Source organism: Nymphaea colorata, chromosome 13 (assembly GCF_008831285.2).
Source record: "Nymphaea colorata isolate Beijing-Zhang1983 chromosome 13, ASM883128v2, whole genome shotgun sequence".
NCBI classification, from domain to species: Eukaryota; Viridiplantae; Streptophyta; class Magnoliopsida; order Nymphaeales; family Nymphaeaceae; genus Nymphaea; species Nymphaea colorata.
In genome coordinates this window covers 6,829,278-6,846,635 of record NC_045150.1, presented here as the reverse complement: position 1 = coordinate 6,846,635, position 17,358 = coordinate 6,829,278, and the positions used below count along the sequence as shown (strand labels likewise).

Sequence of the window (17,358 nt, the reverse complement as noted above, 5' to 3'; positions counted from 1 at the left end):
TTAAATGAGTTACATGAATTGTAAGATGCTTGCATATACTGAATTCTAAACGAGTTAACGCCTAAACGAGTTAAATGGGTTAGACGAGTCAAATTCAAGCTCGATTTTGCGTAGTCAAGTAGTCAAGTCGAGTTTGAGTTTGATTTTGCGTAGTCAAGTCGAGCTCGACCTTGATATAAACAGCTTTAATCGAATTCAAGCTGAGTTTGAGCTCGAGTTTTTTGAGCCGAGTAGTAACCAAAATAGGCTCAACTCCGCTCGAGCTGACCAATATAGGGCTCACCTCCGCTCAGGTGCAGTCCTGGTCCTGATATAGAGACGGTTGTTTTAAAGCACGGGAAATCTCAAAAAGTCAGGGACCATTTCGTCAATGGGGATGACCCTTTATCCGTTATCCCTGTCCAGGCAGGGAAGAGGCCCTGCTATCCCGTTTGAAAGGTTCGATCGAGAGAGAGAGAGAGAGCAAGAGAGGGAGAAGAATGGGTGGGAGCGTTCTGGGGCTGTGTATGCCTTCCCCTGCATCGATTTCCCTCTCTAAAAGGTTGCCGATATCCTCATTCGGTGGGCTGAGGTTGAGCACTACCCGCCATCTATCGTCTGGAGTGAGAGTGGCCGCTCCTTCTATTGGTAGGTCCTCAAGGCGGAGCGTCGTGATGATGGCCAAGCGGGAGGAGGAGATGAAGGAGATAAGAGAAATGTCCACTGAGCAGATAAACAATGAGGTAGTCGATCTCAAGGGCGAGCTCTTCATGCTCCGCCTGCAGCGCTCTGCCAGGAACGAGTTCAAATCCAGCGAATTTGGACGAATGAGAAAAAGGGTGCGTTTCCTATTCTTCTCTTTTGTTCTTCTTTTTGCCGGTCCCCGATTTCGTACATTTTCAGGTTTGTGGTTCTTTTAATTTGAGAATTTGCTGATGACATTGTGTGCCGCCGTCGTTTTTCCTTTTGTTGTCTCTCATATTCTGCTACGTGATTGTTGATGGATGAAATATCTGAAACAAAGAAGCTATCGTTGTCGGTTCTTTTATATGTTTCCTTGCTCGGGTAGTGATTATGCAGAGATATATCGTATGCCTATTCGCTTGCTTCCACGTTTGATGTTCTTCCCTTTCTTGAAATTTTGTCAGTTGATGTTTCTAGTAAGCAACCCTGTTGATGAAGATTGGAAGAAACAGTAACCAACTTCCTGAATTCCCTGCCAAAATTTTCAACTGTAATGCTGCCCAAGCTCAAGCTTGGTCTCTTAGATAAGCGATCGTGGAGCCTGGCTCATTTATGTAAATGAGGGAGCTTAACCGGGCTCCAGTACCGCGCTCCCAGCTTATTTGAGTTAGCTCATTTGATTTCACACCACTGAAGTACTTTTGAAATTTAAACAACAAGATTGGATTTTTTCTTGACTAGGAGGCAAAAGAGGAAGTCAAACTCATATATTTTTCTTAAGAAGGAGAAAAGAATTGAACCTCCGCTACATACCCTTGGTGCCTCAATATTTCAATCTTGAGTTTATTTCTTCGAGCATTATCAAGGTTAAAAGGGGATGGACTGATTAGTTACAATGTCAACTCATTCATTTATGATGAGAAAATAAGCAAGATAATTCTGAATGATAATCCTACCTGAAAAAAATGATAATATTCGCAAACAAGACAAATTTAAAAGGTTCTGTCTAATTTAAGATAATTTTGTAAAAATAAACTTGTTCAACGTAGATTCAAGAGGACCTTAGGCGTTGGTGAGGTTTTGGATCTGCTGCTGCATCTATTTAGGGTCAGGGTCCTTTCCTTGACTAATAAACAATGATTCGACTTTCGAGAGACAATCTTGTTGGATTGAGTAAGGGAGCTTACCTTTTATTGTTGCCGGTGTGGATTTGATCCCATCTGGCACTGTTTTTAATGAATTATGGTGTTGTGTAGTGAATTCTCTACTAGCAGATGCCTGTAGATCTTATCAAAATAGTCTCCTGTAGACCTGGATTTTTTTACAACTGCAGACCCTGCATTGCCCAAACTCCATCAAGAACTCACAAAAATGTGGCAGCCATCTGCTTGCAAAGTTATTATGACTGAATACAAAGAAGAGAGAAGAGCCAGATGGCATTAAACTCCAAAACAGCTACCAGTTGCACCCCAATTATCGACCATCCTCTGATCATGAGGCAATGGTCATCAGCGGAGCATAGCCTTCCATCATTCTGTATGCACATAGATAGTGGTGGCATCTTCTGGTCAATACCAGCCATCACTGAAACTGGAGGTGCAACCCACTTCTTTGGGAGGTACTGAGTTCTACCACAGAGGTCTCTGCCCACTCAACCAGAGCCCGCTCATTCAACCCAAATTGAATCAAATGTTGCTGAGTGGTTTTGTTCAAATATATGTGTATCTGATTTCTGAACCCAAACAAGTGAGTTATCCAAATCTACCCAGGCCGGCATCTAAGCCTATTTGATCTAGAAAACTTGCAGCTACTACACTTAAATTCCAAGTGAAACCCATATCCAATTCCATTAATCCTTTTTGTTTTCTTTTGAGTCTTTTCACCCACTTAAGCTAGCCTTGCATGTGAAATGACATGGTAGATGCCCAATGATCTACCTATTAGTTGATGCCTGAAACATGGATTCAGTCTTGTTGGCAGAATTTGCTGTAGGCCCATTTGAACTGATTGAAATTGAGACTGTTGAAGCAGCGTACAAATTGTTTGGAGTCTTTGGACCATGTGCTCTAGAACCTACTGTGGCTTTGAATATTAGAACTCCAATTTCCCTTAAGATTGTCCCATGTGGTTGAGCGTAATTGGAAGAAATGGAGACACCTACACTTTAGAGCGAGTTTTTTTTTTGGCCAGGGAAGAATGATACAGGAATCAATTCAAAACCTTATTTTCTTGAAATTATCTTAAATTAGTTGGAATCTCTTTTAGACTTGCCTTGTTTTAGGTTTCTCCTTTTATTTTCTCATCCATCAATAAATGAGCTTGTGTTGTGATTGAGCAGTCCAGATCTGAGTGAAATCATGAATTCATTGCTTTCCCTTAATTTATTTGTCTTTCCTTACTATTCAGCTATTTACTTAGATCATCTTAGATTCTCACATAGCCAAACAACTCTGGTCATGGAGTTTTACAAGTGGGCCTCCTAATTCTCTACCAGTTTACCAGTTTCTTTTATGGTTAACACAAGGGGTGCATCTACTGGTTCGATACTCTTGAATGCTCTTTGGGATGGAGAGCAATTAAACTGATGGCCACGGTTACCTAAACCAGCATCTAACTATACTTCGCGATCATATAATTTCTTCCTATACACAAGAATGGTTTTGATCTATGTCATGTTTCCCTGCATTATCTAGCAGGGGTCATATCAAATGATTTATTTCTAGGTTTAATGGGAATCCTTTCCAGGAAAAGCATGCTGCAACTCTAGCTTAAGTTTGGTATGCCTGGTTCCTAAACCATATTTTAGTCCGATAGTATTGGCTAAAATTCAGTCCATCGTTTAAACATTTAATTACTTTCAGTTTTCTACTCTAGTATTCGGGCTTTTGATCTTGTCCTGTTTGTCACACAATAATAATATTGCCAATACCCTTGACTTCTCAGAAGCAGGGGTTATCTAAGCAACTTCCAGATTGTATATATCCTGGCATGTAACAGTGCATGTTTTTTTGTTTCATGTGCTCTAAATGTTCCACCAAAACCTCCATCTCCCTGCCAACTTTCTGTCTTCTTGTCACTTGTGATTCCTGTGTTGTTCATTGGTCTTTGTGATTCTGTGAAACATGATTCTGTTACTCAATGACTGCTTATCTCTCAGTTATTTATTATACAGCCAAGAGAGCATAAATATTCACCTCCAATTTCAGAACTACCTGATTTTGGACGCCATCTGCTTGTACTGTAAATATATATTTTTGAACAACATTCTTAAAGTAAAAGCAATCGAGTTGCACTTTCTGGCTATATATTCTTTTTTCCAGCTGAAAATAGAAGTTCAGAAACAGGAACTAATTGCTTTTACTTGTAAAATTAGGAAAGCTTTAGAACTTATACACCAATGCCATGATGCACAGCTGGTACAGTTTATCATTTTCTATATAGTCGGTGGCATGGTATTGGTGTTTTTATGTACTGCTTTTTAGTTATTTATTTATCATTTTCTGAATGGTCCAATAGAAATCATGGTGATCTCATTGCCCTATTTAAGCTTTTGATACAAAAAATATATATAAAATTTGCAAATTAATAAGAAACCATTTGATCTACTTCAGTAAAAGTGCATATTTTTCTTTTCATTTTTGGAGAAATGGAATGAATTCTTAAAAAAGCATGATCAGTGTGGTATGATAAGCTATAGTTTGAAAATGCTTCAAAATTGCATATGTCAAGTGCTAAATTATTCAAAGAATAATAGCTTGATATGTCAAGCGTAACTAAAACGTTGACATAAATAATCATGATATTTCTGATGTGAGACTTTCCAGTAGACATACATAACAGGGTTGGTCTGATGCTGTTTCAAAAATACTCAAATTTTTTCCTCGTTTTCTCTGAATTAGTTGATCCCATTTTAACATGTCCTGCTGTTGTTTTTCTCTCCATAGATTGCTCGGATGTTGACGGTTAAGAGAGAAAGGGAGATAGAGGAAGGAATCAACAAAAGGCTATCCAGAAAGCTTGACCGTAAATGGAAGAGAAGCATTGTTGTTAGACCACCACCATCACTAAGGAAGAAGCTAGAGGAAGAAAAGGCAGCAGCAGAGGAAAAAAGTACATGAGCAAATGTAGCATAATTTTGCACATAACTCGAGACTCATAGATGTGAATGTTGCTTAGATCTGTTTTGAGGGCATTCGTTTCAAATGTCAAAAATTGTTTGATTCGAAAACCACAAGACTGCCTTTTGCTTCTTTTCTGTCATTAAAGGTTGAACGTTTTGTTAAAGAGGAACGGCCACTAGTAGATTCTTTGCCTGTACACAACCGTTCCTCTATGTGTTTAGTTAGTTCGTCAGATGTTGCGATTAAGACCCAAAAAATTGGCTTCGTGGAGCTGCAGTGGCTGTCAAACAGGCATTATGATTCATTTTCATTCTTGGGAATGTTTACCACTGCTGCGGAAGGTGTTCAGATTCATGTTTTTTTTTTCCTTTGTATCATAGAAAGCCACTAGAGAATTTATCCACCTCGGCTTGGATAAGCTTTTTCATCCGTATCTCTTATTCATGCTACACTGGCTGCTTGTGAGGCTCTTTGTTGCATCAGAATCTACAGCAAGGTGTGCTATGACACTCAGGAAAGGAGTGCATATCGGGTCACTTAGTGTTGCTCTGCATCTTCGAATTAAAATATGAAGTATTACAGAATTTTCTTGTTACCAAGAAGTAGGTGGTCTCCTTAGTGTTTCACATTCATGAACAGTACTGGTCCATGGCTTATCCATCTTCTATTTCAATTGGCATCTGGTGTAGAAAAATACTTTTACCGACCTCTTGAGCCATTACATTTTAGGCAATGACCATGGTAAATCTAAAAAAGTAATTCAACTGAACTACTGATTATAGCCACTAGTGGACCCCTTGACTTGTATATGCAATAGCTATAACTTGAGCTCTTATTTCCTCGATGGACCAGCTTATGTTAACTCCAACTGACTACTAACATGCATTTTGACACGACGAATCAAATTTTCGCAGGCCTTTCATTTGGACCATGCAGAGAAGGATAGCAGTTTGAAGTCTTTTTTATTTATTTAAACCGTTAAATGCGTTATTCAGATGCAACCCTGCTTGGCGCTCTTTTATTGAAGAAAAACCTTGCGTCACATTTTTTTGGGCAAATTAATGGGACAAAAACAAACCTAGATGTACAATGGTGCGTTCTCTGGAGGTAAAGTTATTAACAAAGATTAATCACACTAAATTTAGCAAATGAAAATCTCGGGATTTTAGAACATGTCATCAAACCATTTTGCGATCACGAGAAAAGATACTTAAGCGGTGAGTCATTCACGGGAAACAATTTTGTGGGAATGAATGATAAACCCAAAAGAAGGGAGGGAAATGTAACAATGAAACTTTAGTAAAACACTTGTCCATGAAACAGTTTCTTCGGAAATATGGGACCTGATTCCAGAAGAGGCTGAAACTCTACCCCTTTTCCCGTATTGGAATTCAGGACTTAAGTGGGGAGTGGTCTACTCGTTACTAGATTATCATACCTCCAATGTTTACTGTCTAAAAGAGTAGCGCTCACAAAGTTACAAACATTAAACTGACTTTCACCAGCTTTCCAACTCAACCAACTCTCTGCGTCTTTCTGGGTGTTTTCTTGGAAAATAGTCGTGCAGAAACCTAAGCTGGTCGCACTTGCTAATCCCCGCCCGAGTCCGACCAATAGAACATTGGATCAGACCTGCGTACTTTATCAGGTTTTGTGCTCTTGGACGCTAGTGTTCCGATTTATTGTTGACCCAAACGAAACTAGGAACCGAATCCGCAAGAGCAAAGCGGGAGCAAAGAAGACGAGGCAGAAGCAGTAGACGAGCACGACCGAAACATGGGAGAGAAAGAGGAGGATGGTGGCGGTATGTCGACGACCAGGGTGTTCGTCGGAGGGTTGGGCCAGGCAGTGACGGCAAGCGATCTGGAGAAGACATTCTCGTACCTGGGCAGGGTGAAAGGAGTCGAGATCGTCCGGACCAATGGCCGGAGTTTCGCTTACATGGATTTCGAGCCCGACTCTCAAAAGTCTTTTAACAAGCTGTTCAGTACGGTTGGTTCTCTTGTCCGAACACTTCCATATTCCTTCTTCCTTTTGTCTAATCTCTTCCGGCTTTTGTTTCGTCTCTGCTTGTCTGCTCCTTGGAAACGAAGTGTTAGATGGGAATGCGGTTGATGATCGATTGTTTCGGTTGGGGATTGTTTCGTATCTAATTTTTTTTTAACCTAATTGTCTTTTGGGTGGTTTTCATTTTCTCTACAGAAAACTAAATGCATTAGCGCGAAGGATCTTGTGTGGTTTTTTATGTGGCTGTCTATGGTTTAATTGAAAAAAAAAAATTAGATTGCTGCGACTCGAGGCTGTAGCTGAAACCTTTTAGTTTTAAGCTCTTGTTGTTGTCAGACTGAGAAGTTACGCGACTCTCATTTAGGGCTTTTTCGTGTTATCAGAATGAGGAAGCATCGAACTCTTGACTAGGGTTTATGTGGGTGGTTGATATGACGAGATGGGTACGTCGTGAATAATTTATGGTGCAGCAGCATTGTCGCAATTGCTTGGTTCATGGTTGAACTTTGAAGTTATTATAGGGCGTACCTTAGACGTTCCTTTTGTAACATATGGCTTCGATACCAAGGGTTGTATGTCTAGTAATTGTTCCAATATGATAAATAAATGAAGCTTGGCTAAGTGAAAGGACTCGCAATTATAGTTGCTAATGGAATTTCTGGCGAAAGCAATATCTTGGCAGGTGCATTTCTCAAGTTATTTCCTAGAAAAATTAGGTTAAGTTTCAGCCTTTTGTTTTGGGAACGCCATGGAACTTATAGTTGATGTAATAATTCTTGTTGAAATATAAAAAAAGGTTAAAATCCCCATAGTATCTCTGGTCGTCAAATTGCTTTGATTATTGAAATGTCACGCTATTTTCTCTTCTCGACAATTTTTCATTTGTTCATGACTCTACACCTTGTGGTTTAGTGGTTGCAGTATCAAGCATTCATGAGTCCTGTTTTTCCTTGTTGATCACAGATTCGCGGTCTTACTATTAATTTCTTTGGTGCTAGTTGTTTCCAAATTCCTGGTTGCATATGTTTCTTTTTGTTTTGGTTATTTTCTTTAATCATTGATTATTATGTTGCAGTACAACGGTTGCATCTGGAAAGGAGGAAGACTCAAGCTAGAAAAAGCTAAAGAACATTATCTTACGCGGTTAAGAAGAGAATGGGCAGAAGATGAAGCTAACAAAGCTTTGTGCTCAAATGCTGAGCCAGACACTGACATCACTGAGAGCTCCTCAAAGAAGTCTAAACGTTTAAGAGAAGAGAAGATGCAGTTAAAAATTTACTTCCCACGACTAAGAAAGGTGGGAATTTGATAAGAATGCTAGTTTTTGGATACATGATGCTTCATTATATTTCAACACACATTCTAGGCACAATCTTACATTTTAAGTCACACGAGTGCCAAACATGGTGGCGCACCCGCGTCGGTGTGGGTGCGGCCTGATACGGCACCCGACTCCGTCAAACCGAAACGGGTGCTGCTGACCGCACCGGTTCTTCTTTTCTCCTGTTTTTCTTTTCATTTTTTTTCCTTCTATCTTCCCTCTTCTCTCTCTCCTCCCTTATTTTATTTAATAAAATATTTAATAAAACTTTGAATTTTGTATGAGATTAAGGTATCCTTGATAAAAAAAAAGTTTAAAAATATAGACAAACAAAATTACTTATATAACAAATAACATATATATGTATATAATATATATATATATATATATGTTATATATATTTTATTTATTTATTTATATGCTCTCGCCGCACCCACACCCAAATTTTTTTGGAACTTGCCGCATCCCGTACCCATGTGACATAGCTTTCGTTTAATGTTAATATTTTTTAAAGGTACTATTGCCCTTAATAGACTTGTAGAATTTTCATGGCTGGTGGTTCATTGATCTACTGGATGCACTTAGATGTTCCATAATTTACTGGCTGTTTACATCTTAGATACTTGTCTGCATCTGCAACCTTTGGCCCATATATTTAGTAATTCTTTAGGAAGCATTTTAATGACAAAGATGCTAAGATTTGCTATACAGGTAAAGTTGCTGCCATATGCCGGAACTGGAAAACACAAATATAGCTTTCAACATGTTAATGCCCCTCCCTTGCCCGTTCATTTCTGTGATTGTGAGCAGCATTCTCTTCTGTCTGACAATACATCTACAGAACATGTTACATTCAATACAGTGAATAACGTCATAGGCCAGCATGAGCTAGATATTATGAACTCGGTGCTGGAGAAGCTATTCAAAACAGAAGCTGAGTCAGCAGCCGGCACTGTAGAACATAACTCATTGAGGGAAATGAATGATGTCAGCCACTTGATCAATACCATAGCAGTGGACAATGAGGAAGCAGCTGAAGCTTCTGATTCAGATAATCTGATCACAAATATAGCTTTGGAAGTACAGGATGTCTCAAGTGAAATGTACAAGCCAAAGGAACAAATATTTTCAATGAAGCAGGTATTTTCAATCTTGGATTTTTTACTTCTAATTCATGTTTCTGTTGTCAGATTGTCATGCCTTGGTTTTTTATCACTATGACCTTGAGGTATATTCTTTTTGCTGCTATTGATTTGCATATAATCTTTAGAATGCTTGATGTTTGTTCTCCAGCTTTTTCTTTGCCTTGAGTTCTGAACTGTGTGAGTCAAGCAACAGGGAAAGTTACATGGATTTTGATGCATATTCTCTTTTACTCTTGGATCTTAATGTGGAATAAAACATCTTCCTTGAACCCTTCCTTCTTTCGAGTTGTCTGCCATATGAGGTGCCTTAGTCTCCAGATTTTGAAGGGGCCACTGCCATAGGGCTTATAAAGGTCTTTTGCGAATTTTGCAGCCATGGCATGCTTTTTCATTTATTTTTTCCTTTCAAGACTTTTTGTTGTTTCATTCTGTTCTTGTTCCTTTTGTCAACTTTCTTTCCATGTGAAATTCTGCACATGTAGTGTTTTGATAGTTTCAGAATGAAAGCAAGAAAGTTGTGAAGACTTTACTGCACCATTCATCTACAACAAGTGTGTAAACCTGTTATGATTTTGTCTTCACTGCACCATTCATCTACAACAAGTGTGTAAACCAGTTATGATTTTGGACTAGGCAATAAACGAATTGTTTTGTTTGTTTCGTTTGCCCTCATGGCTGTTACATGTTTTATATGTTTCTTTCAGGTACCAAATGCGGATGTATTAACAAGAAATAAGCCGTTTCCAGCTACAGAGCCTAAGTTTGCAAAGAAAGCACGCAAGCCTCCAGCAGATGGCGAAAAACAGAAACAATCAAAGAAGAAACAAGCATCAGAAGAACATCTTAATGATTTGGTTCATGCCCTAGAAAATCAGGCAACAGAAACTGGAGTTGAAACTAAAGATGTGGCAGGAGTAATGTCAGTGACCATTAATGAACCTCCACCTCCTCAGGATGCCACCAGTTGTGTCAGGGTACAGAAAGTATCATGGAGAGACCTGGTTAGTGGAAAAAGCAGCAGTAGCTTCAAGCTCTCTGATGTTTCTGCAGAGCCTTCAGCAGGCACTGATAAGTTTCCTGAACATAGTGAAACAACTAAACTTGATAAATCACCCAAAGTTACATCAGTGGAAGCTGTATCCTCAACCATGCAAGTAGAGGAAGAGGATCCAAACAGAAATGCTCAGGATTCAAAAGAAACTGATGTTAGCCTGAAGGCTGGGAACATGGTTGGAACCATAGAGCCAGAAGCTGCTCATAGAAACGTCTGCCCGAGCAAGACATGGAGAGACATGCTCAGTGGAAAAAGCAGCAGCATGTTCAAGCTCTCTGGTATTTTTCAAGGTCCCTCAGTAACTGCAGAAAAGTTTGCTGAATCTAGTCAAGCAGATAGCCCTGGGTTGAATCGAGTCGAATGCCGGAAATCAGATGATGTATCATCGGCCGAGCGTGTACATTCCTCGATACAACCGAAACAGGAGGGCCTAAATAGTAGTACTCAGAAGAGTCAGAACAATAAGGAAACCAATGTTAGCCCCAAGGCCACCAACATCGATCGGTCTATACCTCTAGGAACAGCTAGCGGAAATGTCCGCATGGATGAGGTATGCACTTTCATGCGAAGTGCAGAATCACAGAAGGAGTGGGCAAAGGTCCGAGCTGCAGTAAGTGCGTCACTGCGGAGCAGGAAAAGAACTGATAATTCTGCTGCTGAAAATGCCAAAAGTAGGCCTAAGCACAGATGACCAATTCTATTCTTTTATGTTTTATGCAACACCTGCACTTCGTTGCAACCTGTAGGCTCAGTAGAGAGTGTTCTCATATCTTAGGTAGCTGGTTTTGTTGTGGTTCCCAAACAGAACATGTATTTAAGCTCCCTCGAGCAATCGGGGACAGTTTTGAGTGAACGAACGGTTAACCAGAGATGGTGTAGTTGAGCAGTTGAGCTCTTATAAAAAGCGATCCACTCACCCGACCAAAGGCTGAAAGAGGTCTAAATTCAATATTCTAGTCCAGACGTTCTGCTTAATGGCGAGAACTTTCTTGGTAAACAATAGTATTTAAGGGTTATATATCTATTGTTGAAGAAGGATTTCTTTGAAATTTATAACAAGGTAACCTGGAATGACTTCTTGTGGGTGGTTGAGTCATTACTTGGTCAATAGACTCTGGATACAACTCCGGATTCTTGTCAGACAAGTAGTATTTGCCGTTAAAAGCATATATGAAATACCAAGGTTTTTGTTAGCTTCTGTTTTTCAGAAAAACTTGGAAAAAACTGAGCCCGGACGCCGGAGCCCTCATGAGAGTAGAAATGACATCCCGGGATTTTCGACTTACTCAGAGAGTGGCAACATGAAAAACGAAACTTGACTGACCCTTCTGACCAAGGCAGCAATTCGCGCATGCTTGCAGTTCAACTTTCTGAGTTCTATTTCTCGTGTGAATGTTGAGGGTCCAATTAGCGACCCATTAGTCGGATCTAATTGCTAACTTTGGGAGTTTTCATTCACAACCCCACGGGGCTCGATTTTGTGTCTTTCGTTTCAGCAGTATTATGATGGAAAGAAGGCACGACTTCGTTTATTCCTTCTTCAACAACGACTCGCGTGTTCAATAATTTGAAATAATTCATTCTTCCCCCTCCTCTTGATGGGATTGTGATTAATATATTGCGGAATAAGTGTTTAAAAATAAACCTTTATGTCAAAAGTTGCTTTCGCATTGAGTAAAAATTAAAAATATGCATCTTCATTTAGATCAAACCACGGTCTCACATAACAGTCAGTTTTGGCAACACGATTACAAAGATAGACGGTGATGGTTGCCAAGCGGCAAAAATGGGTAGGAGACATGACAATGGGACAGGACGCAGGGATGCAAGTGTAGCAAGAAATTTATGAAGTGGATATGTTTATAAAGTGATTTGCCAAGTAAAAATCAGGAAAAAAAAAGTGGTATATAAAACGAATATAAATGAACAAATGCCGAAGAAATAAAGTAGTTAAAAAAGGAAGAAAAATGAGAGATATTAGTGGAAACTAAAAAAAGAAAGACAAAGCGAGCAAAAATTAATGAGAAAAATAAAAAAAGTAGTCCGCTTACTCGTCGCGATAGGAAAGGAGGCGCCCATACATGAGAAACCAAATTTCTCAAGCTTCCCTTCTCAGGGAGTTGCCAGGGAGATTAGCTTTCCCCTTAATAAAAGCTTCCACAGTACCTATGGCATACCCTTGGGAACACGACACAAAAAAATATGTTCACTAACATTTACTTCTAGTTACAAAAATAGTCTGGTGCCTCAACTTTTGCAAAATATTCTACAGGATAATCTTTACGACATCCTACATCATGGCCCAAGTCCATTCATTTTACAGTCAACATTTTTGAGACCCCGGTTGGTGGCTACTATCCAATCACTCACCCAGTTGTTCTTTTCCAAGAGAAGTGAGTCCATGTTGTCGTCTGAGATCGTTAAAGGCCGCTGCATTTGAAGATTACAATGGACAAGAACAAGATCTTCTAGCAGACTATGCTCTATTTTGCTTTTCTCTTTTGTGCATAGCTGCCGTAATAAGCCCCTGTCCTGTCTGCATCTCATGCCACTGCATGTTTGGCTTAAAATACGCATTGCAAATCTCTGCAACTCAGGACAGTGGCCCCCATACAAAGACCACCACTCAACTGCACTTGCAAACAAGAATTCATTAGCAATGACTAACATGGAAAAACATGTTAAGGCCAATAAAAACATGTTAAGACCAATATCATAGATCAGTAAAATTGCCCTAACCTGGATGACACTTGGTCCTGCCTTCAATTGCTTGCTGCATGGCAAAGCCACCCTTCACATTTCTGTAATCATCGAGTTGGAGATGCAGTAGGTTCTGCACCTTTAGATCCTGCACCAAGCACTCAACACAATCAAGAAGACCCGCTGCAACTTCTGCGTCACCAAAAAAATCATCCGAATAAAAATACCCAGGGTTTAAATAGTATCCAGCTGAGTGCAAAGGATTGTGCAAAAGATTGTTCCAGATCCTGTCAACCACAGTCCAAATAGGTACATACTTGGCCTCATCATAATTAAGATCAATCTGTATGGTCTCCTTGGCACGATCCATGGCCTCATAAATGTAGCCCATTGGCCTTTTCTCGTCTCCATATGCTAATCTTAACACCCGAATCAAAGGGATCATAACCTTCAGAACCTGTTCGGCACTAGCCCAAAATGAAGGCTTCCAGACCAAATCAGCTACCTCCTTCCCACTGGTTGTAGAACTCCAGGTTGAGGCTTTCCAAGAGGTTGAATTGAACATATTCCGCAGGTTTTCCTTCTCTGACACAATGTTCTGTAATGTAAGAATGTCAGTTGCAGACCGTGTCTTAGCCGGGCAGACCAATTCTCTCCCAGAAGTATGCTTCTTCAGCAAAGCCAAAATCTGCATATTGCTATTAACGAATTTTGTTATGAGCTTGGCATTATGAAGCACCTCTTTCATGTTAATCATGATTCCGATCTCTTCCAACATCAGATCTATACAATAAACAGCACAATGAGTCCAAAACATATTCTTCTGTTCTTCCATAAGTCTTTCCCGTACAACTTCCATGTAATCAGTGGTGTTGCAAGTAACAACCTGCACCACATTCTGAATTCCGACCATCTCAATGACTCCATTAAAAGTTTTCACTAAATCATCTTCTTTGATATGATCCGATGCATCAATATATTTTAGAAGTATGGTAACTTTTGGGCAATCAACAATGAAACAAAGCAGGTCCCTTCCGCCATTGTCAGTCCAACTATCCAACAAAATACTGCATCCTGTTGTTTCCCATGAACTCTTTGCATCTTCTAAACGCTGATTTATTGCTTTTAACTCTTCATGAAGGATCCATCCTCTCAGTTCACTAGGACTGGGAGCATGCCCAGATCCGCATGCTACAATTGCATCTATCATGGACTTGAAGTAAGGAGAGTTGGCTTCACAAAAATCAATACCACTGTCATAAAAGAATTTGCCAATGCATAGGCAAGCATGTCTCCATGAATCATCTTCGTTTTTTCTTCTACAGAATGAGCTACTTTCTGTCACTGTATCATTATCATAAAATTTTTCTGTCATAACGTTGGGACTCAAGTTGACAACTTTCTGCTCCATTACTTCAGCTGCTTGAGTATCTTTACAAGAGACTGGAAATGCTTTCACAGACTTTGTAGAGTTATTGCGGCCACGTAATAGTCTAGAGGACTCAAGTTTCCCAGATTTACTTTTCAGCCTTTGCCTCCCTTCCCGAATCAGGACACCCATTTGCGCTTTCACATCCAAGGGAACCTCTTGGCATGGTGCTACATCCCCACGGATGCAGGCCAAGTGATATTTAAGACGAGTAATGCCTCTCATATCTTTGTTGCAGTATTTACATCTAACTCTCTGGTTTTTTCGGTCAATTACTGTACCGTGCATACGAACATCATCCATTTCCCTGATTAAAAGGCAACTTATACCATAGAGCTCATGTTGATCAACAAAGGGCAAGCCCCATCTTATAGCAAATAGACTTTATATTTAATGAAAGCTCATGCAACAAAAGCAGAAGAATGCAATCTATCTGCATATTCTTTCTCTTCCCATCTGAAGGCATTGAGAGAGTAACCTTTCCTACACTGTTTAACTGAAAATGGGAAACCAACACTATTCTCAACCTTTGGAGGCAATCAAAATTGAAAAGAGAAACAAAAGAAGACCTTTCTTGATATAACATAAAGAGATTACAGTAATAATTTCAATAATGTGATAAACAAAGAGGTTCTTCAGATAATTCAAAATGATACTAGCCATGAGCTACATAAAGAAAAGTACAGAATTCTTCAGTCTCCCTAAAGACATAAACCACAAAGAAAAGCCAAAAAAGAAGACAAAATTCTACATCCAACTAGATAGGCAGACAGTAGAAACTTCATGACTTCACTATATCTGTCATGTGGAATCATATTAGGTTGACCCTATCATTCTCTAATATGATGGTTGGTGAAACGGAATACAAGTAAAAGAACCTGTAGCCTAACTCATTACCTTAAGTAAAGCTTCAATATGCCCAAATTTAACATGTAAATAACGAAGAAGGGGTCTGCAAACTAAATGAATTCCCTTCGGTGGTCTAAATTATCTAATTGGTAATTCTGGCATAAATATAAAGGAACTCCAATACAAACACGAGTAGCTTACTTTGAAAGCCCTAGTGTTACAAAGATATTCAGCTAATTTTTGAGATAGAATAGTGAGCAGATGAACTCAGAGCAATAAAAGAAAGGAAATGCGCAACAAAATCAAAGCAACAATTTTACATCAAAATAAAAAGAACAAAATGAATTACTGGAATTCCACCTCCTCTTAACGACCCGTCACCATTGAAGACCAAAAGTGGGCCAAATTAAAATCATCATTCTTCTCCAATTTAGCTTCAGAGGTTTGCACTAAGAGAAGAAAAGGAAAAGAAAAAGATTGTCTTGGCAAACTGAACATACTTGAAACTTCAAAATACAACATACGTACATCACTCACGGCACCTCACCAACTAAAGAAAAAGAAAAAGATTGTCTTGGCAAACTGAACATACTTGAAACTTTGAAATACAACATACGTACAGAACTCACAGCACCTCACCAACTAAAGAACACCTAAATTTATCCCTCATCTTCAATGCAAGACAATGAACATTAACACATTCGTGAGGCATTCTTAAAGAACCTATATATGCAGCTTCGGAAAGCAACAAGAAAAGATAAACCTCTCATTTTGCTGCACCCCGCTAACCTGAAAGGAAAACTTTTCCCACGGCAACGGCATACCAACATGGTAAAACCTTCAGAATCCGGACTGCGAACCCACTACCATGGACGCAACACACATCTTTAACCCTACCCAGAAAAAAAAAAAAAAGACTTTGAAGAACTAGACTATTTTTCTCCTGTAAACCAATAAAAAAACCCCAGCAAGCGGCTCAAGCGCTCATAGAAACCCGCATGGGACACAAAAAATATATAAAAGTGGGTCGATCACCAACAGCGAAAATACCGAAAAGGAAAAGACAATAAGAAAGCCCAGAAGACTATATACCTCTAGATTTCGGAAAACCGAATGCTATTTTCAACGAATCGACTTCACTTTGCGAGAGGGAAGATGAGGAACCGTTCAACCTTGGCCGTATCTCTTCATTTACAGGCGCAGAGGAGCCAGAAGGGGTGGCAGCCTGTAGGAGTACACACGTGCACCTGGTTTTGGGAGGCTTGACTAATATGGACAAGGAAGGCAAACAATTCAAAATCAGATGAGAACCGTGCTATCAGAAGATGAAGCAGAAGAGAGAGATGTTGGAAACGAATATGGCTGTTTTCCACCATTCTGAACAAAACCTGAAATTAGAAGACGGACTTCTTTCTTTAGGGTTTTCTAGTAACATGGCTCCTGTCCTGCTTCATTGGCCACAATATAAAATCAATTTTGACAAACAGTTTTCATGTCATTCATTCATTCCTATATCAACGCTCGGTACATTTGCCGGAGATACGGCGAATCAAGCTACTTCGGGCGGTACAATGTGAAATCGTTTAGTTTTTTCCATTTTCTATAAAGAATAATTAAAAGTTATTTTAAACTTATTTAAAAGTTAAAAAAATGTTATCTATAAAATTGGCCGGTGTTTATGAGTAGAACTGGTTTTCTAAAAGATTGAGTGAACTGGTCAAAACCAAAATCAAATTCAGATTCAATTTTTATTCACAAAATTCATTTTTACATTTTTTAATTAAAATCAAAAGCCAAAAAATTTGAAAATTTGAAATTGCAGCTATATTATAGAAAAAATGTGACTCATGGACCTGATTCATCCTGATTTTAGTATAACAATACTGGTCACGGTTCACATCTGCAACATCATTCAGAACATCAGTTTATTTTGAAGAAACAGGAATTCTGAATTACTGATACTTAATTTTCACTTGTTCTTAGAAACGTTATTTAGTATCACTACAGTTTTTAGCTTAGTCAGTTCTTACTAATGAATAATGTAGCTAATAAACACTATTTAAAACTAA

At 39.2% G+C, this 17,358-nt stretch overlaps 3 protein-coding genes across 4 annotated transcripts; 2 read left to right on the top strand and 1 right to left on the bottom strand.

The window, feature by feature from the left end:
• Window positions 1-414: 414 nt before the first annotated feature.
• On the top strand, window positions 415-5,138 carry LOC116266651 (50S ribosomal protein L29, chloroplastic). The gene is made up of 2 exons (XM_031647958.2): window positions 415-818; window positions 4,608-5,138. Exons 1-2 carry the CDS (start codon window positions 480-482, stop codon window positions 4,779-4,781), a joined length of 513 nt encoding a protein of 170 aa, XP_031503818.1. The 5' UTR covers window positions 415-479; the 3' UTR covers window positions 4,782-5,138.
• A 1,285-nt stretch (window positions 5,139-6,423) lies between these two features.
• Window positions 6,424-11,178, top strand: LOC116267314 (protein REPRESSOR OF SILENCING 3). Its single transcript, XM_031648995.2, has 4 exons — window positions 6,424-6,776; window positions 7,867-8,088; window positions 8,824-9,252; window positions 9,962-11,178. Exons 1-4 carry the CDS (start codon window positions 6,561-6,563, stop codon window positions 11,000-11,002), a joined length of 1,908 nt encoding a protein of 635 aa, XP_031504855.1. The 5' UTR covers window positions 6,424-6,560; the 3' UTR covers window positions 11,003-11,178.
• A 1,312-nt stretch (window positions 11,179-12,490) lies between these two features.
• Window positions 12,491-16,812, bottom strand: LOC116267169 (uncharacterized). 2 transcript variants are annotated; one of them, XM_031648765.2, is made up of 4 exons: window positions 16,678-16,812; window positions 16,382-16,555; window positions 13,051-14,936; window positions 12,491-12,941 (listed from the first exon to the last, which is right to left on the bottom strand). In XM_031648765.2, exons 3-4 carry the CDS (start codon window positions 14,741-14,743, stop codon window positions 12,607-12,609), a joined length of 2,028 nt encoding a protein of 675 aa, XP_031504625.1. In that variant the 5' UTR covers window positions 14,744-14,936; window positions 16,382-16,555; window positions 16,678-16,812; the 3' UTR covers window positions 12,491-12,606. The 2 variants fall into 2 exon arrangements, with proteins under 2 accessions (XP_031504625.1, XP_049937252.1); XM_050081295.1 differs by having other exon boundaries at window positions 13,051-14,747; window positions 16,382-16,773.
• Between the last annotated feature and the right edge of the window lie 546 nt (window positions 16,813-17,358).